A 20,921-nucleotide genomic window follows, 5' to 3' on the forward strand; every position below is an offset into this window, starting at 1 on the left:
ATTGTTTCTTTAAACAATGGGCTTCCAAGCTCAATTTTAAAAAGATTTGTATTTGACTAATCAGAACCAAATATATGAAAGCTGCCAAAATGTTGACAGTTCAATGCACCCAATTCTTTCAAATGAAAGGTAGATGGGACCTGTATCAGAGGTTAAAGATCAACAATATTTACGTGGAAAATTGAGGGACTTCCTAGGGTTCAATGAAGTAAACCAAATCAACTGTATTAAATACATAACTCAGAAGTCCATGATCTTTGCCAAAGTACTGAATGGTAATATGCCAGAATTTGGACTGGTCAAAAACATATTTCTTGTTGATTCTAGGCTTTATTGTTTGGAATATTAACCACTTCAAACTATATGCTTTCATAGAAACATCATGGCTTATCAAGTTGAGGTCCCACACCTTGCACAGGCCACTGAGTTAGTGGATGCTGAAAAGCTGGTATATTTAACTCTTATTACACAATTAGCAACAAGAGCCAAACGTATGTACAAGTCAAATACCATCTTGGGGATGTAATAGAATTGTACAACAGTTCAAATGACTCATAGTGTGTTCCCAAGATATGAAAAGTGTACTGTCTTTACATGATGTTTTTATTGAACCTTTATTTAACTAGGCAAGTCAGTTAAGAACAAATTCTTATTTTCAAGGACGGCCTACCAGGGAACAGTGGGTTAACTGCCTTGTTAAGGGGCAGAACGACAGATTATTACCTTGTCAGCTCGGGGATTCGATATTGCAACCTTCCGGTTACTAATCCAACACTCTAACCACTAGGCTACCTGCTGCCCCATAATGATTGCTGTGCTGTGTGTAAGACTGACAATAAAACAGTGAATTCCATTTGGCCATTATCTGTTCTTAATGTGAAGAGATGAAAAGGATAGGATGCTTGAAATAAGACATTCGGACTTTGACAAAGCAGTTTTGTACTTGTCAGTGTTGATCAAACAGCTTTATAATTCTGGTAATTCTAGTTTCAAGCATTAAGTTACTCAGAACCAGTAATACAGTCTCAGTAACAAGTTATATTATCTTATTAAGATCATTAAGGACAAAAAAGCTCGAAACAAGTGAAATGCTCTAACATAAAAACTGCCTGGCAAGAAGAAATATCTTGTCAGATAAAAAACAAGCATATATTGCCTTGATTTAAGATATTTAATCTTACTTAGATTTCAATTGTTTCAGTGTAGCCTATACTACAAACACCTCTTTCTACAGAATGTGGGTATTTCCTTCGATCACTCTGACCTTGCAGATAATGGATACGGACAGATAATTACAAGATACGTCTTAACATGACTTTATTCTGTGAGGCCTAGACCTGAATATATCACTATTCCTCCCTACCAATCTAACTCTGGGGCAATTGCAGTAATTGTGAACACGTTTCTTGGACGTCCAAAAAATGAGGCTTGGGCCTTCAGTGGGATAGACACATACCCGCATGATCAACTTTGTGTCTTGTGCAACAGTGTACAACCAATATTGCTTTGATTCAAAGCTTAGATGTGACAAAGAATAATTTAAATAATGACGCATAATGAAGAGAAAAGTATCTTCTTGACAACCATATGTGTAGTTTATGTTCCGTTCCCCCATTCTCTGGAACCGTTTATTCGATGTTTGGATAACGTGGATATATGAGAGGAAAGGATGATGATTAATCATACAATGTGGGAGGAACCTACTTAGAAACTCTGTTTGCTCATTTTCCAACCTGAACACCAACACTGCAGTCAGATATTACTCTATGCTCATATCGAACACTTAATTTGTTCTTAACATTCTTCGCAGGAGACCACCTGTGGTTCATGTAGCAGGGCTTACCATACAGACTAATAGTTGGAAGAGACAGAGGGGACGCATTCATCAAGATGTAGGCATTTTGCCATGGCAATAGCACCGATGGTAAAGGGGGCAGGGCGGCTCTTTTTAGCATGCTCCGACTGTAGCATAGTACACCAGCTTACAGAGATCAACATGCAGGTCTCCCCACACCTAATTGGGCTGACAGTCTTCTGTTGAGATGTACAGTAGTAAAAAATAACTATATCAACTACAATACTGCAGGTGCTGGGTGGTCTGAGATCTGAAACGCTGATGATTCTCATCATCACTTTAACTGAGTGGATCTCTGAGTGCAGGACTGACCGAGACCAGATGCCTTCTCAGTAGGGGATAGAGGATGAGGTGTGGGAAGCTCGCCATGCCATCTCTGTTGTCTAAGTAAGATGCATACATTACACCAGAAGTGTGTCGTTTTGTGTTGGCCATAGGCTAGCATGATCATATTCATCATGTCATGTGCAATGATTTCTGTTCTCATTTTAACCATGCATCTTTTGTTAATGTCAGTGGCTGGAATAGTGAAAACGTTTATATGAACCAATCATTTGTATTTATGGTTCACATTATCCAGTTTATGCAGTGAGTCATCTTGCAATGTGTGCCACTGGCAGTGCTCAAAAACCTGCATATAGGCCTACCTGACAGTTGAAACACTGCACAGAGAGGCTAGAGTGGGAAATGAGCCCCACACAGTAACCACTGCATGTAATTAACATGTGTACCTGCTTATGATAATAATTTCATGTCCCTTAGGAATAGGAACGTCGCTTACACAAGCATTCTCCTGAACATATAAACCCACGCAAGTGGTTCGATTGCAGAGGTAAAAGCACAAGAGGCTTCCTTCTGTCGCCCACCCACGCTGCCTCATTACCCTCTCCACCTTGCTCATGTTACGGCTTCTGTTACTTTACCACACTCACACAGAACAGACCAGGAACCAGACCAAGGGCCAGCCTAGATGGAACCAAGAACCAAGACCATGTACCAACTGCACTAGCCAAAAGGAAAATGTCCATGAGATAAAACAAAAAGGACAAAGGACAAAGGGAGCAGTTTAATGTTGTTTGTTTTCATATTATCTAGAAGAGTGAGATTACTCTGTAATAATGCCAGCATATCACACAGGAATGAGCTCTGCTTTCCTAATGAGCAGCAGCGGACCGCAACGCTAAACAGGTGTTTAAAATGGACAGTCTCATAGGATGAGCAGACCTCATTACTTTATCACCTTGTCAATTCCTCAATTCCCATGCAAGCGTTTTAGTGATTAGAGGCATCTTTTCTCCCAAGCAGCCTACCCAGCTGTCCTGTTGTAGCCAAAGGCATTTAGAAGAATCCAGACAATGTTGCTTTGGAAAAATAAAAGAAAGAGTAAGGTCATTGATGGATGGTAATAATGCTTGAAAGACCAAACTAAAGGGTGGGGATAACAGGGAGAAGAGTTGTTGCTGATGTTTCCTCCACAAAGCCTTGTTGAAGAAATGTCTCAAGGACAGAGTGATCTCTACTCTGTTTTGGCAATAAACAGACATGTACATGTAAAACGACCATGAGCTCCAACGTGAAGTTCATAGAAGCATGTCAAATCTGGTGTCAAATGAAAGCTAAGAGTATTATTGGGAAATGAAGGCATTTATAACATTTCCAACCATTTTCTATCCTAAATACTAGGATTAAGCGAAGGCTTTGATTAGTGGTCAAACAGATGGAAAAAGGGGTCTTAAAAAACATCTACCAGGAAAAGTCTTAAAAAGTTATTAGAAATACATCAACACATAATAATGTTGAAGACCCCTGACAACTAATATCAACACTTATATTTAGTTTGGATAAATGATGTTCCTTACGTAAGTTTAAGAAACATTGCCCTGTGTCTTGAAATTCTGTTACCAAAAATCCACATTATATTTTCTAATTTCTCTCCCTCATGAATAGGGAGGATAATGAAAGTTCACAGAAGTAACAAGTAAATCTAGACCTACCAGTTAGTTAGTGTTTTTACTGATACCTATTTGATTTATGAATTATTAACTGATTCAAACTTGAAATATTGTTACCAAATTGTTAACGAAATTTCCAGAATAATCTTTAACGGAATTAATGCAATTGAATTGGCTACAATGGGAAATCATAGTAGTCCCAGACCACAGATGGGTCACCTGCTACCGTCCTCTCTTCCAACGGAATGCTGTTATGTTCAACTCATTACCATTTTCTTTCTCTTTCTGTCGTCTGGTGGTCAAAGCAAGTGTGAAAACAGTCTGGACAACCCCTCCCTCTCTCTCTCTCTCAATCCCTCTCTCGCTCTGCTTTTCTGTCTTTTCTCTCTAGTCTCTCACCTGTCCCGACTCTTACTGAACCCTACCCATGAGCCCCCTCTCTTTCCATTTACTGTAACCAGCATCCTTACCCACTGAGCACCGACACCGGACGTCCATGGACGTTGAAAAGTAGTTAAAATTTGGTCAGTCCGTCCTGGCCTTGATTTCAACGTCCACAGACATCATTTTTGGTTTTTGAAAACGTGGTCACATATAAAAACGTAGGGAGATTTTACCGAAATTCTGTTACCAAACTTTGCATCTACACAGTTCTTCCAGTGAATTTGTTTTTGTAAAATGTTCAGTGTAAATTGTTAAAAGTAGTCCTTGTGCATAGAGTTGTATGTGTTTTATTTGTATTTTTTAAGTCTCAGCGCAATTCCATTACCCTCGAATTGCCCATAACCTTATCCCCTTAATATTTCCAGGGGATAAAATTAAGTTATCCATCTTCTCTAAGATTCAGAGGCTCTTAACTTAATGTAAAGTGCTATATTTTTTTATCAGAATATTTCTGACCAGTTCCCATCAATCCAGCACACAAGCCTAATTAATGCAAGACCAAACAATACCTCCCTCACACTCAGAGAAAAAAGACAAGGTCCACTCATCAACCACTACTTCACAAAGCAAAGTGATTTAGTTAGTAATACTGATTATTTATCCATGGCATAGCAATTGATGGTATGCCAATCTATGCCAGAGAATCCGTCATCCATCTCAGGTCATCCATCTCAGAGCTGACTGAGGTGTAAAATGGCTGATATGGCCATGTATTGGTCCTTGTATTACATGCGTCAGGCTGCAAGTATAGACAAAGACTATTATGGTGTTTTACCTTCACCACATCCAAGTGAACGCATAGAGCTTCCTGTACCTACTTAACGAGTTAGGTAGATCAATAAAGGTATTTATAAGATGTACATAAACTTATATTTTTTATAGTATGGTATATGGCCACATAGTGAGGCATGCAAGTTGGATCCTGGAATGCAGACTCAGACTCTTCCAGAGGCTTGCATCAGCATCTTTGTCTATAATTCATAGAACAAAATGGAATGGGGCAGCCTTGTCAGAGCCTGTCCTCACCCCTGCTCTTAATGTGAACCAAGAAGATGTGGGGTGTGACCTTGAAAATGCTCATACATATCCCAACAAAGACCTTGTCCTGGATGTACCCTTTCTCTGATTTCTCCAAACCATAGATACAACCAAACATGGCCAGTTTTAGACTTTGTGATTTTGGTCCGTTCAATTAATGCTTGTCAAACAAAGCAAGGCATAATATCTCATTTACAAAAATTGCAATTAACAAAATAACTTACATAATAGCATTATTCAATCAAATATGTTGTGTCACAAGGCAAAATGTTTCAGGACAGTTACATTTTATGAATTATAATGAAAACATTGTATTGAGATTTTACCCATTCACAGAGAATATCCTATGCATAATCATGTATATATATATATATATATAGTTATATGTTTTAAAATAATATTTAAAAGAGTGACATTTCTCATTCTAAAAAATATTGGAGGTATGGTTTCCAACACTGGAAAACAATAACGGACTAAGCCACACAAATACTATCCTAATTGTTCAGCGTTCCAATGTAAGGTAGGATGTAGCGCACGCGATGGCGACCTGAGCAGGTCACAGATATATGTCAACATCAACAAATATAGAGAAAGATAATAATGTATCCCGTAATAATCATCACTAACCTTGTAAATAAAATAACAATTAACAAAATGAATAAATGCTTAGGGTCTATGAATAGCAAGTATCTTATCTATGAACAAAAGGCTACTACAATTAAAGTGACAGCTTCAGGAATGGTTGCACAAAGATAACTAGGATGCATAAAATCATTACCTAAAATGACAAAACAACACTAAATTAAACACAAACAAAAAAATACTGAGACAGCACGGTTTACCAAAAGGAAAGTTACGCAACAGCCAACTATAAACTATAGACTATTCTTATCTAGTAGCCTATCCAAGCAATCTTTTGTTACACAATTCAAGAAGTAGGCTAAAAGTTAAAGTGACAGCTGTAACAAAAACACAAATCAAGATTAATAAAATGTACCAAGACTAATAGCAATACCATATTATGCTATTAATTCAGTAGGTATTCATTAAACTATGGATTCGAGGGACTTTTCTCACTTTAAATCAGAAAGCATTACTTCTAAAAACAATCGTGTGACATTACCTCATATTGAAGGTACTGTTTCCTCCATTCCGGAGTAATATGAGACGAAAGGTGCTCCGCGAATTTCATTTTGTCGGAGCAGCTATATCTTCAACCTCCGTAATTCCTTTTAGGACTGTCCCCTGTTGACTCGAGTTTTGCTATATCTGTCAACTTCCTGGCTCGCATGCGGCAGCCTGCACTAGCGCACTGTGTCTTGTCCAAAATAACGTACTCCAAATAAACTCTGTCCCATACTATTCTTAAGAGGGATGGCGGAACAGAATCCTCCCGCCCTATAACAGGTGGTTTGATTACGATATAACGGTTCCGGTGCAAATTCAATGACTTTCTCCCTTCGATCTCTGGTAAGGTCTGGGGACATAGCAGTCCGCCATCGCATTCAGCCAACAACGTGGTTGCGTCACTCCTCAGTGACAGCCGGCGCGGTGTGTATCCTATGTGAAGATGTTTTTAATGTCTGTGATCTGACGACTGTATGCTATTCAAATATAGAAAATTATTGGTAGATTATTTGTAGAAAAGCTATCCACATGTAGGCTACAGCCCATGTTCTGCATGCATTAGAGGTGTGAGACCATCTGTTGACAGACTTTCTGGGAATATGATCCCCAACTTTTACAAGGCCACATAATCACATTCATTGGCTACTCAAATTCCATACCCTATCGTATAATGAGAGAAAAAATATGTATGCAGTACCAGTCAAAAGTTTGGACACACCTACTCATTCAAGGGGTTTTCTTTATTTTTTATATTTTCTACATTGTAGAATAATAGTGAAGACATTAAAACTATGAAATAACACATATGGAATCATGTAGTAGCCCAAAAAGTGTTAAACAAATCAACATATATTATAGATTTTAGATTCTTCAAAGTAGCCACTCTTTGCCTTGATGACAGCTTTGCACACTCTTGGAGTTCCATTCCATCATGCTGATTACACATTCGCGTTCTTCGCGTTCTTCATCGCTGAGACTTGCTTGCTAGTTGAGATTTCTGCTCTTCACTCCGTTGTCAGTTTAGCCTACATTTCACTGATCTTAGTAGCAGAAAGCATTTTTGTCTGCAGTTTTCGGTTTGGCTATTTGTTTCAAGTGTATGTGGTGGTTTTAGCTTGTATGGCGCCCTGTGCGAACCCCCCCTTCAGCGCCCGCGCCCGCCCGCCAGCTCCCGGGGGCTCCGGGTGCCGCCCCGGCAAGATGCCAATGTCGCCCACGTCGCCTGTACCTAAATCCGCTACTGATTTTTATTAGTTAATAAATACATCTCTTTGCCAAAATGTGTCATCGCTCCCATGTCTTATTCGACTTGTATTTTTGAAAGTGTAAGGATAATAATTTAGCCATAGTTGTTCTGAAATGTTTATTGCTTGCCAACATTTTACTCCCTCCTCTATGTTTAATATAACACACGTACATTCATTATTAATTTCGGTTGCCTATCCTGACATGAAGTTTGTTCTATATAAAGTATTTGACTCTGATGTGTGCCATATAAAGTATTTGACTCTAGCCACAAAATTAAGGAAATTAGAAGGGGTGGGGGGATTCTGGCAGGGGGAGATTTTCGGCCAACAGCGGTGTTTGGTGCGTGCGGTTTATTGTCGCTACCTGCAATAACAGATCAACATATTGTAAATACTACCACCTGCTGGACAACATTTGCTAATATAGCAGGCTACTGTTACATAGTTTGAAATTGCAGTTTGGTTATTTTTGATTCTGTCTTTTCTGTTTCATTTAACCAGATAATGATAATAAAGCTGCTTTTGTCAGAGCAACAAGTAGGCTAGAATCAGTTATATTGGGTAGCCTGGCGCCGTGCGTGGTCACTTTCTCGACAAAGGATGCTACAGTTTTGGGGCAGAAAAACAAATGATGGTGCGCATTATAGGCTAAACGAAAAATATATTAAATAGATTTTACAAAAATGTATCATGTGACTGACTTTCCCAACCAAGGTACTTTTTCTATATTGGCATTTCGGTAGAACATATTTAAAAACAGAGGTTAAAGAACTAAGGAACACCAACGCTTTCCGGCTTGGTACAGGCCTTTATCAGGGCTTTTTATGATACTTATATAGTATCCACATATATAGGTACACCACGGTTATTTTTGTGTCTTTAAAAAAAAAAAAACAGTACTCTGTACTTGTCATAGACAGTACCTGTCTGTACCACTAGAAGCATGGATTTCTGTCCGGATTTTAGGCTAAAAATATTTGTTCCTAGTCTAAGTTCTACCCGAGGCTTTTAGTGGGGTGTACCACAGACGGACCATTCGTGCAAAGTCCAAACAAGTCCGTCTCAGCGATAACGGATTAAATCATAGCCTGTATGAACTACTGAAAGCGACAATATAAGGTTGTCACAGATTTTTTTTAACCGTCTTTATTTTCGACAATGGCTTCACGCACGCCATCGTCTTCCCCTGATTCTGCCACAGGCTCAGGTACCGATCCAGCTCGGCCTGATACAGGAGATCCTCTCGGCGGAGGATCGGACTCCGACTCAGATCTAGGATTAGGGAAATTCGACTGTGGTGCAGGTGACCCTGGTCATCGACTGGAAGGGGAGGAATTGGAACACGAATTTGAGGCAGCAGCAGACCGTCTTCGAGATCTACTTCAGACGGCCAGCAGGGAACAACTGTTGTACCTGTATGCTAGGTATAAACAGGTGACTATCAGATAGCAGCACATCCCAATGGTCCCATGTGTTATTTAGATACTTTTGTGTATATATACTGTATGTGGAGACCCCTTCAAATTAGTGGATTTGACTATTTCAGCCCCACCCGTTGCTGACATTTTATATAAAATCATCACACAGCCATGCGATCTCCATAGACAAACATTGGCCGTAGAATGGCCTTACTGAAGAGCTCAATGACTTTCAACGTGGCACCGTCATAGGATGCCACCATTCCAACAAGTCAGTTTGTAAAATGTCTGCCCTGCTAGAGCTGCCACGGTCAACTAACTGTAAAAGTTGTTATAACAATGGCTCTGCCGCGAAGTGGTAGGCCACACATGCTCACCGAATGGGAGCGCGGAGGGCTGAAGCGCATAAAAATCGTCTGTCCTCAGTTGCAACACTCACTACCGAGTTCCAAACTTTTTCTGGAAGCAATGTCAGCACAAGAACTGTTAGTGGGGAGCTTCATGAAATAGGTTTCCATGGCTGAGCAGCCGCACACAAGCCAAAGATCACCATGTGCAATGTCAAGCGTTAGCTAGAGTGGTAAAGCACGCCACCATTGGACTCTGGAGCAGTGGAAAACATTCTCTGGAGTGATGAATCACCCTTCGGCATCTGGCAGTCCGATGGACGAATCAGGGTTTGGCGGATACCAGGAGAGCGCTACCTGCCTCAATGCATAGTGCAAACTGTAAAGTTATGTGGAGGAGGAATAGTGGTCTGCGGCTGATTTTCATGGTTCGGGCTAGGCCCCTTAGTTCCAGTAAAGGGAAATGTTAACGCTACAGCATACAATTACATTCTAGACGATTCTGTGCTTGGAGCAGTTTGGGGAAGGCTCTTTCCTGTTTCAGCATGACAATGCCCCCGTGCACAAAGCGAGGTCCATACAGAAGTGGTTTGTTAAGATCGGTGTGGAAGAACTTGACTGCCCTGCACAGAGCCCTGACCTCAACCCCATCGAACACCTTCAGGATGAATTGGAACGCCAACTCCGAGCCAGGTCTTATCACCCAACATCAATGCCCGACCTCACTAATGCTCTTGTGGCTGAATGGAAGAAAGTCCCTGCAGCAATGTTCCAACATCTAGTGGAAAGCCTTCCCAGAAGAGTGGAGGCTGTTATAGCAGCAAAGGGGGGACCAACTCCATATTAATGCCAATGATTTTGGAATGAGATGTTCGATGAGCAGGTGTCCACATACCTTTGATCATGTAGTTTAACTAGCAAATGGCATAAATATTCAGTCTACATTCACGTCTGTTATGTTCTAGCTATTGGTGCCACTAAATGTTGTTCATCATGCCCTTGCATCCATAATAATATCATTGTTACGCTATTTTGTTGACTTGTGGTGGGGTGGGAGTTTTACCACAGGTATGTACGCAAATTGCAAACAGGTGTAGAATCGATGTCAATCTATTGTTTGCCATTGAATTGCTAGTGATGGTTCTGCTGAGAGCTGTCAAACAGGTGGTTAGGCTATTTATTCCATTCCTGAGTCACCTGTATTTCATATGTTCACAGGTCAAGGTTGGGAAGTGCAATACAGCAAAGCCTGGGTTTTTCGATTTTGAAGGTCAAAGAAAATGGTATGTTTGGAATTTGTTAATCATTGTGCTGATATTATGTGTGTATTCAATTCCTGGAATGGATTTGCGTGGGTGAATCAGACTATGCCCTGGAGTAAGTGGTGAGTGGTCCTGTAGCTCAGTTGGTAGAGCATGGTGTTTGCAACGCCAGGGTTGTGGGTTCGATTCCCACGGGGGGCCAGCAAAAAAAAAAATGTATGAAATGTATGCATTCACTACTGTAAGTCGCTCTGGATAAGAGCGTCTGCTAAATGACTAAAATGTAAAATGTAAATGTATCTACATGACATTTTTTTCTTGTTCCAAACTGAAACTCACCTACTGTGTGGTCCTGTCCTCTTTAATGCTTTTGTGAGGGAGAGAAACTACCTGCTGAATGTTTTTGTTATGTTTTGATACAGGACGGCATGGAAGCAGCTTGAGGACATGAGCGCAGAACAGGCCATGCAGGAGTATGTTTCGTGTGTAACTTCACTAGACCCAGACAGCAGTCAGAAGGTAAAAAGCCCTCACAAATCCAAATACTACACTACATTTGATCTCACAAATGTACATAATACAATCTCCACATGCAGGAAACTCTGCAATGTGGGAACTGAAACAAATGTCTTTCTCATGTTTGAACCATTCTAAAAAAAGATAACTAACTTTGACAGATCCACCTGCACCTAAGAATGCAGTATGGGGCATTGACCAGCAGGGGACACTGACTGACTATGCAACTTGTTAGACAAATGCTTAGTATTTCTGCCATTTATTTATTTAACCTTTATTTAACTAGACAAAAGTCAGTTAAGAACAAATTCATATTTACAATGACGGCCTACCAAAAGGCAAAAGGACTCCTACGGGGACTGGGATTAAAAATAAATTAAATTAAAAAAAATATAGGACAAAACACACATGACGACAAGAGAGACAACACTACATAAAGAGAGACCTACGACAACATAGCATGGCAGCAACACATGACAACACAGCATGGTAGCAGCACAACATGGTAGCAGCACAACATGGTAGCAGCACAACATGGTAGCAGCACAAAACGTACAAACATTATTGGGCACAGACAACAGCACAAAGGGCAAGAAGGTAGAGACAACAATACATCATGCAAAGCAGCCACAGCTGTCAGTAAGAGTGTCCATGATTGAGTCTTTGAATGAAGAGATTGAGATAAAACTGTCCAGTTTGAGTGTTTGTTGCAGGTCGTTCGAGTCACTAGCTGCAGCGAACTGAAAAGACGAGCGACCTAGGGATGGGTGTGCTTTGGGGACCTTTAACAGAATGTGACTGGCAGAACGGGTGTTGGTTGTGGAGGATGAGGGCTGCAGTAGATATCTCAGATAGGGGGGAGTGAGGCCTAAGAGGGTTTTATAAATTAGCATCAACCAGTGGGTCTTATGACTGGTACACAGAGATGACCAGTTTACAGAGGAGTATAGAGTGCAGTGATGCGTCCTATAAGGAGCATTGGTGGCAAATCTGATGGCCGAATGGTAAAGAACATCTAGCCGCTTGAGAGCACCCTTACCTGCCGATCTATAAATTACGTCTCCGTAATCTAGCATGGGTAGGATGGTCATCTGAATCAGGTTTAGTTTGGCAGCTGGGGTGAAAGAGGAGCGATTATGATAGAGGGAACCAAGTCTAGATTTACCTTTAGCCTGCAGCTTTGATATATGCTGAGAGAAGGACAGTGTACCATCTAGCCATCTTGTATGAGATGACTACCTCAAGTTCTAAACCCTCAGAGGTAGTAATCACACCTGTGGGGAGAGGGGCATTCTTCTTACCAAACCACATGACCTTTGTTTTGGAGGTGTTCAGGACAAGGTTACAAGCAGAGAAAGCGTGTTAGAGACTACGAAATCTTTGTTGTAGAGTATTTAACATAAAATCTGGGGAGGGGCCAGCTGAGTATAAGACTGTATCTGCATATAAATGGATAAGAGAGCTTCCTACTGCCTGAGCTATGTTGGTGATGTAAATTGAGAAGAGCGTGGGACTTAGGATCGAGCCTTGGGGTACACCCTTGGTGACAGGCAGTGGCTGAGACAGCAGATGTAACATTACCTGAGACTGTTTTAGCTTTGCATGCCGTCATCTCTTTAATGTTTACAGATTACACTCAAACCAACTCCAAGAAATGATTTAGTTTTCATGCTCTTAGGACTTTTTTTTTACATTATTGAGAGGGTTTTTGATCTAGCCTAAATAAAATGCGTTTACTGTGCTCAAATTGTTTATCTGGTGTGGTGTGTCTGCCTGCCTGCATCAGAAGGCTAGTGTTATGCAGACTTGGGCCTGTTTTCTCAGGGAGTAGGGCAATGGAATCATTCACTCACTAAGTTCTACCCCATTACAGTAACAGGCCAAGCACACTGTCACAGCTGACAAAGACACCCTGCCTGGAGTGAAACGATGGGGAGGGGGCTGCAAAGAGGCTGAATGAAACACAACATTTTTGGATACAGTACTATCAATAGACCAGTCCCTCATTGTGTCCTTTCCAGCATGGGTATGGTTTGATAAAATGGATGCAGGGAAAAATGTATGTTGTTTGTTCTATTCTGACCTCTATTCAACATTGCTGAGGAAAGTACCAACATGAGACAAACCCAAATGCACTTTTCTTCCCGAATGAAAATTCAGCACAAAGAAATGTCCCCTTCGCTAACCTCCATCCCCAAAGGAGAGATTTAGAGTGATGTTTAGCGGTGTGACATAAAAGCCTGTCACCGGTCCTGTTTGAGTTAGTGCCTTCCACCCGCCTCTCTCTCCTTTCCCTTCTGTCCCCTCCACAATATGAGTGTCAGCAGGCATCAGTGGCCTGCAGACCAGCCTGACACATCCCTTTCTCTGGCTCTGCCATCGGGGCCAATACATGCTGACATGGCCCCTAGCTTGGCACAATGCCAGGGGAAGGCAAATGCACAAATGCCCCTCTGAAAAGGATGTGATTGTATTAGTGTTAACAAAGCACAGGGAGTCTATTCTTACCAGGGTCCAGACAAACAGATTTAGGAGAGGCTGGATGGGGATAAAGGCAGCAGAAACAATAGTCAGTTCTTGACCTATCTCCTATTTGTATTGTTGGTTGCGCTATCTTTACATTAGAAAAGGAAATGCATTAGCGAATATTCTGAGTTTAGAAGGGAATTGCACTCCTAAAAGTGCATGTGCTGTTATTTTTTTGTTTTTTTCCCCATGACCCCCTCGGAATTTAAATCTAATTTGCTTGTTGTCTTGTGTGAGTCATTGTGAAAGAGATTATAGAACATAGGCTAGACTGAGGACCTAAAAAACGGTTGTATACATGTTTATCATTACAGCATGTATTAGCGGTTCAGAAAATGCAAAACAAAATGATTTCAGCAATTTTATTTGAACAGTTAAAATATACTCCTCAAAACAGACTTTATGCATGTCACTTTTGTACCCACGTTTTGGAGTCGCCTCTTAACAATGTGTGAGAGAATCGTGACGAGGTGAACCTATTGCTGTCTGTCAATAAGGAAACTAATTCTCTCAGTGGCTCTTGTTTTTCATTGTATGGCACAGTTGGCTTGTTTTAGGTGGGGAGAACAGTGTTCACTGGATAACTAGTTAGGGGAATACTGAACTGTCCTTAGATCACAATAGTGTGGCACACACCACTACAGACTCACTGTTATTACAAGAGGTGAGGGGAGCGTTATGGAACCAGAATTATGCTTTTGAATGAATGTCAGGATATAATGTTTTGCTTCTTGTTCCAGGAGAGAAGAGAGCGTAGGACAGGATTTGGAGGCCCAACAGTCAGTTCCCTCTACCAAGAAGAAATGATCAGGTACGTCACAGTTTCTGTCTGTCCTATATCAGAGACAAACTTTCTCTGCACTGAGCTCTGAGTGTCAGAAGTTCTTCTGCAGATTGTAAACCAGGGTTTCCCGAACTCGGTCCTCGGGTTTTTGCCCTAGCACTACACGGTTGATTCAAATAAACTAATTAGCAAGCTTTGATCATTTGAATCAGCTGTGTAGTGTTAGGGCAAAAACCAAAACGTGCACCCCTTGAGGTCCCGAGGACCGAGTTTGTGAAACGCTGCTGAAAACTGTTTTGGGAACATGAGACAGTCCTGATTTTATGTTAATTATATTCACTCTCCTTATGGGAACCCTCAGAAGCTTGATCAAGCGTACACACCACCTCGTTTCTGGGAAAAAAGGCTCTTTTGGAAATTAAAATGACAGCTGAATCAGGCAGGTTTTCCCCTAAATTATCCTCATTAGTATGCATGCGCTGAGGAGAGGTGGCCTGAAAATGCCCGCCTTTAATTACTTTTTCGATAACGTGTTGAAATGAGAGAGCGTTGGGTATAGAACGCTGCCACGTGGCACGGGCTCCCCTGGCGACGACCCTCTTGGTGATAGCCAATGGGGATGCCCCGTGGGGACAGAAAGTCATTAACATTCCCCTTCGGCGAGGTCTACCTCGGGCGTGTCCCGCTCCAAACTGTTACACTCACTGGTTCGCTGAATATCCAATTTTCCCCTCTCAGTACAGGAAGCCCCACTCCATATTACATAGTCTGCCTCTTCAAGCAAGGGCTTGTTACTGAGTTAATTGCATCCTCTTTGCTCATTTTCTGCTCCGGTTCGGGTAGCTATGTGTGGAATGTGTATTGACAAATGCAGGATTGATTGGCTATACCCCTCAGATGTCTGCTGTTTGTGATGGAATAGATTTGTGTGAGCTACACTTTTGTAAAAGGCTCTGATGAACATCAGACTTATGGTTAGCTGACGTTCTAGACCACTTGGCTGGAAAGTCACAGCAAGTGTGAGTTCTCTCATTGCCACTCATAGCTCTTTGTTGTTGTTGTGTGTGTGTGTGTGTGTGTGTGTGTGTGTGTGTGTGTGTGTGTGTGTGTGTGTGTGTGTGTGTGTGTGTGTGTGTGTGTGTGTGTGTGTGTGACCTCCCTATAAGAATGTGTGTGATTGATGGTGGAGCTGTTGAAGTCATCAGTAGCCGCCTGGCTATGTTGGGAGATGAGTGTTCTCCTGAAGGGCTGGCATGCAGGCTGATGGATGAGGGGGATATCTGTCAGTATGCTGGACTGGGTTGCGGAGCAGAACTGTGTGTTTTATGAGGCTGGTGTGTGTGTGTCGGTGAACTGGGCTAGGTATTAGGGTGATGTGGGTTTTACTCTTGCAGGGTGGTGTTCTGGATGCAGGGTGGTGTTCTGGATGCAGGGTGGTGTTCTGGATGCAGGGTGGTGTTCTGGATGCAGGGTGGTGTTCTGTATGCAGGGTGGTGTTCTGTATGCAGGGTGGTGTTCTGTATGCAGGATGGTGTTATGGATGCAGGGTGGTGTTCTGGATGCAGGGTGGTGTTCATGGGTCATGACACCAAATCCACATTTTACAGTGACTGATTAGTTACACAGTAGTTACAACATGCAAATGATATCACAGTTGCACATACACTGCCATACACTTAGGCCACTCACACACATCAGGGTCTCTCTCTCTCTCTCCTACTCCCTCCCTCCCCCCCTCGCTGGTAGTCAGTTGTGGTTAACCAGGCGGTGGGGATGACAGAGTAGCCTGTGACCTTCCCAGCATGCCGTGCGGCGGGTCATTTATCAGGGCGCCATTAATCGCGTGCGTGCTGTCAGGCGGCCGGCCGCCGTGAGGCCAAACCCTCGCCGGCCAGCGCAGCCTGACTGATGAGCTCCGCCATTGATTAGTTGCCGTGGGAGACGGATGGTGCCCACGTGGCAGGGACACTCGGGGTCAGCGTGGCGATCACCAGAGGGGGAGGGGCCAGCCCCCCACTTATGAATAAACATGATTCTCATGAGCATGTAAATGAATGTACCCTCACATGTAACCTTATTCTGTTCACCTGGAATGAGCTGTTTATAAATCAACTGGTGATTGAGGGCTCCACAGTGCTCTGTTTAACACTGTTGCTATTTTGGGCTCCATTTTGAGGTTCCCTCGGTTCTTTGCGGATACGTAGATCCTAACCGAGGGTACCTCTTATTCAGATACTGCCGAACACTAAGCAGAACCACTGCTGCACTGTATCCTAATCATTTCTCATTTCCCCTCCAGTTAGGTAGCTCTTAGCCCCGCTAACCACTGTTAACGAATACTGTAACGCTACCCTCCCCAACTTGGTGGTGAGGGGCCCCTGCCAGCCTGTCCTGTCCTCCGCTGGGGCTGGGACTGGGTTGCTCTCTGTCAGACAATGGCCCACTAAATGCAATTAATCAGGAGCCCTTGGTAAGAGAGGGAAGGCGTAAAGCTCTAAATGAGATATGGCCCCTTCCCCTCTGTCCCCGTGCGTCCCCCACCCCAACAGCCCTGCCTGGCGTGGCCCTAATGCCAGGAGGTGATTAGGGGGGTGGGGGGGATAATTAGAGCTAGTGTGGCGTACCTTGCTGCTTCCCCAGGGATGACTCACCAGGGATGAGTAGGAGGGTATGTTATGTTTATCCCATCCACCCTGTCATAGCGTGAATGTGTGTGGGGGGGGGGTACTATTTCCAGTGGTGTTAACCTCATCCACACCTATAGAATATATTGGGATGTGTATTCATATTAAGATTTGTTAATGACAGAGAAATAAATGTATAATTTCACTATGATTAATCAATCTCATTTTATTCCGATCTAGATTTGTATGAGGTGTGTATGGTGGTGTTGTTATTGGTGTTGATTGTTTTTGCTGAGATGGAGAATTCCCAGAAGAACAGATGTCTCTTCTCATCTGATGCCAGACGGTTCCTTCACTTCCATGCACTGGTACATTGACTGATGCTTCCTCTCTTCCTATCCCCTCACAGGGAAGAAGACAAGAACATCTTTGACTACTGCAGAGAGAACAACATCGAACACATTACCACAGCTATCAGTTCCAAGGAAGTGGATGTCAACGCAAAAGATGAAGAGGTAAGTGGCATCCTATCTTCAAAGAGCCCTCTTGTTAAACAATACATGTTATTAATTCCAACGGTAAAATCAGCTCATTTGCAATATCGTTCATTATTACCCCCGTAACTCCATTGTGTTTGGCCTCAAATTGACTATTAGTCCATGGGAACTCTTCACTCTAATATATCTCCGATCTAAGGGAGAAGCTTAAGGCGTTAAGGTCATTAGATGTTTTTCACTTTGACCTCAAATCTATTCATCTGCTTTATTCGCTTATCACAGAGGGAAAATGGCTTAGTCCCTCTCATCACAGCAATTCTTCAAATAAGGAACCCGTTGGTGTATGACTAGCCAGGCCAGATGGTGGAGGTCTGTGTGTGGTCACTCCAGTGTTGTTTACCAGTGTACTGCAGGTCTCCGGTCTGACCAGCAGAGGGCAGTAGTGAAGTTCCATCCACAGCCCCTGATGTGGTCCATCCATAGACTTAGATAGATGTTGTCTGTGAGAGCACGGGCAGCGCCATTGAGGCCATCTCCATTTTGAAGTAGTACATTTTCTTCTACTACTTCTATGAGTTGATAAACAAACTGAAAGGGTGCACACTGCCACCTGGAGTGTGTTTGAACAGGTCAAGGTTGGCGATTTACTGTCACCTGCAGTTATGGAATGTTTCCTCTCGAGTATAATTAATTGGCTGAACCCTCCTGATGACCCAGAATCATGTGATCCTTCCTTAACCCATAGGAAGTCCCACCCAGTTGACTTCTTCAAAATAGCTGCCCATGCTAAAACTGGCTTTTGGGCACTAGAGTCCTCTATCTATCTTTATGGGTCCATCTCAGATAGGCCCCCAGCTGAAAGAGATGGGAAGGGAATGTCTCTGGTATCCATTCATAAAGAGACAGACAGCCATGTCTGATGAAATAGATGAACATATCCCACCATATTCTCTCTTTGCAGATGTTTTTGGAAGATTTGGTGAGTGTGGATGAGTGAAATGGAGGTATATCTCACTAGGTGAAACTATAGAGCAGCGACATGGTCAGTTTGAACGGGTAAACTACATTCTGGAGTCGACAGTAACAGCCACTGACTGACTGTTCTTTGAAGTATAGATTCATATTTTGCTATTTAAATCATTCAGGTTTTGATCTACCAAGGAGCCTGTGTTCGCCACTTGCAGTAGCGACTATCCCACTAATTGGAATGTGCCTACAATTGAATGTCCCGCTAGTAATCTAGAGACTGTATAAATGACTCTTGTTTCCACTGATAACCAAAGCCTTCAGTATTAATGACTCAGACTGTTCTTCTGCAGAATGTTCTACTTGATGTTTTCACCAGTTGGGGATATTGGCACTTTAATTCAGGGTGATATGAGCTGGGTGGTGGCCTCTGACCCCTGGGGTGGCTGGTCCCTTGACTCCCCTTCAGAGGCCAAAGGCATTAGCTGTAATGTACAGTGCAGGCGTGGGGCGAATGGGGAAATAATCCTAATGATGGGGAGAATAGATCAGGGTGTCCAGCCGCCCGCCTCAGTCTTTATGACTCATTGAGGCTGCCTCATTACTGTTGGGGAGACGGGGGCCTGGGGGCCACACTGCAGGTATACATCATCCACACACACCAGCCATGAGCATGGGATCAATCACACATGCTGTGAGTCATGGCCCATGCAGAAGCTTGACAAACGTTGTGTGTGTGTGTGTGTGTGTGTGTGTGTGTGTGTGTGTGTGTGTGTGTGTGTGTGTGTGTGTGTGTGTGTGTGTGTGTGTGTGTGTGTGTGTGTGTGTGTGTGTGTGTGTGTGTGTGTGTGTGTGTGTGTGTGTGTGTGTGTGTGTGTTCACTTCACACACACAGGAACCGACTGGTGTTTTACAGTACTTTAGCTGCTTCTCACTATTCTTAATCAGTTGGGAGGTCTGTTTGGATAGTGCTGTTATGCTGCACTGAGACACTATACCCTATCTCTATTACACTACCCAGAGCTGAAGTCAAGGCACTGATTCTAGACAATACTGTGACTAATATACTGGAGAGTATGAATACAGTCTAGTCAGAGTTCACTAATCGAATCCCCCTCAGCCCTCATGAAGTTGTCTCTTTCAATCTCTGAATAATCATGAGATTTTGTGTTTTTGCCTATTCCTGCTATGCAGCTGTATAGTGTACGAGCGTCTGTCCCAGTAGACGCTCTATGGGTGAAGTGTTCACACAGGTCCCCACATGCCACTGAGAGACCACACAACCACCACTAACCACCATGTATCCCAACAATGGAGGGCGGGATTTCATGTTGTAATACCACCCAAGGAACTCCTCTTTTCTCTCTCTCTTTCTGGAACAAAGTCCCACCCCATTCAATTAGAGCCAATTGAGCTGACAGGTCCCCTCCCACTGAGACTGAGGAGCAGGCAGCGGCTGAGGAGAGTGCCCTTTCAGCCCCTTTTAGACGCGTCTGTTGTGTGTTACCGTGGGTGCGAGTCAAAGAGCCTGTCATTGGCTAATCCCCCACAACACTCTGACAGGGAGGTAGCTTAACCTTCTATGACAGAAAGTGCCGCCAGCGCTGCTTCCTGATGGATGATTTTCAGTAGCGTTTCCTTTTGTTGTCATCTCAGACAAACGAGAGTGCTACTGTGAAGTTATGTTCTCCTTACGATGAATGGTTATTTCAAGGTATTTTTTTTTTCCCTTGTGAAAATGTTTTTTTTTATCCAACCAGACATCCCGATGGAGTATTTATGAGTGTGCTGTCTTTAGTCTGAGAAGACCAATTCAGTAGAGAGGTTATAGTGAACTTCACTAGTTCCCAAAACATAGTTCTCTTGAGAGTATATCCAGAACGTTCCAAAGTGGAATTAACGTATTAGAAGAAAAGGGCAGTGACAATGTAGTGATGGAAATGTGACAAACAATCAAAGGGGCACATCAAAAACCGAGAGAAAGCACATCAGTATTTAGGCTGCGGCCTCTCTCATAAATATCAATTTTAACATACAGCCGTGGTGATCAATAGAATTTGAGCAATAGAATAGGACTTAGGGAGTTTGCTTGATCTAATTGGCCAAAGTGAAAAATGAGCTCACTGTGGCAGTTGTATCAGAATGAGGTGATTGGAGCTAGGGGGGGGGGGTCGTTTTGTCCGCAGCATCCCATCTATCAACTCTTAAGGACTCTGCCGGCCCTCTGCAATTTGTCCCTGAGCTCCTGGATGAGCCCTGACCCAACCCTTTACACACATACACACCCCTCCTGCTGGCAAGGAGACAGGGCAGAGCT

General features: G+C 42.8%; 2 protein-coding genes across 5 annotated transcripts in view; one reads left to right on the forward strand and one right to left on the reverse strand.

The window, feature by feature from the left end:
• The window catches only part of LOC106584313 (xenotropic and polytropic retrovirus receptor 1 homolog), a 103,809-nt gene extending 96,981 nt beyond the window's left edge, over positions 1-6,828 (reverse strand). Inside the window, exon 1 of the mRNA XM_014169421.2 lies at positions 6,413-6,828. Within this exon, the coding sequence (XP_014024896.1) occupies positions 6,413-6,481 (69 nt within the window). The 5' untranslated portion in view covers positions 6,482-6,828. The remainder of the gene's footprint in view (positions 1-6,412) is intronic.
• Positions 6,829-8,673: 1,845 nt separating this feature from the next.
• LOC106584314 (acyl-CoA-binding domain-containing protein 6) overlaps positions 8,674-20,921 on the forward strand; it is a 36,323-nt gene continuing 24,075 nt past the window's right edge. For all 4 annotated transcript variants that reach the window (XM_014169423.2, XM_014169422.2, XM_014169425.2 and 1 more), the window contains exons 1-5: positions 8,674-9,098; positions 10,648-10,712; positions 11,114-11,210; positions 14,474-14,544; positions 17,551-17,656. In XM_014169423.2, coding sequence (XP_014024898.1) covers positions 8,823-9,098; positions 10,648-10,712; positions 11,114-11,210; positions 14,474-14,544; positions 17,551-17,656 — 615 coding nt within the window. In that variant the 5' untranslated portion in view covers positions 8,674-8,822. The remainder of the gene's footprint in view (positions 9,099-10,647; positions 10,713-11,113; positions 11,211-14,473; positions 14,545-17,550; positions 17,657-20,921) is intronic.

This window comes from Salmo salar, chromosome ssa23, assembly GCF_905237065.1.
Source record: "Salmo salar chromosome ssa23, Ssal_v3.1, whole genome shotgun sequence".
Classification (NCBI taxonomy): Eukaryota; Metazoa; Chordata; class Actinopteri; order Salmoniformes; family Salmonidae; genus Salmo; species Salmo salar.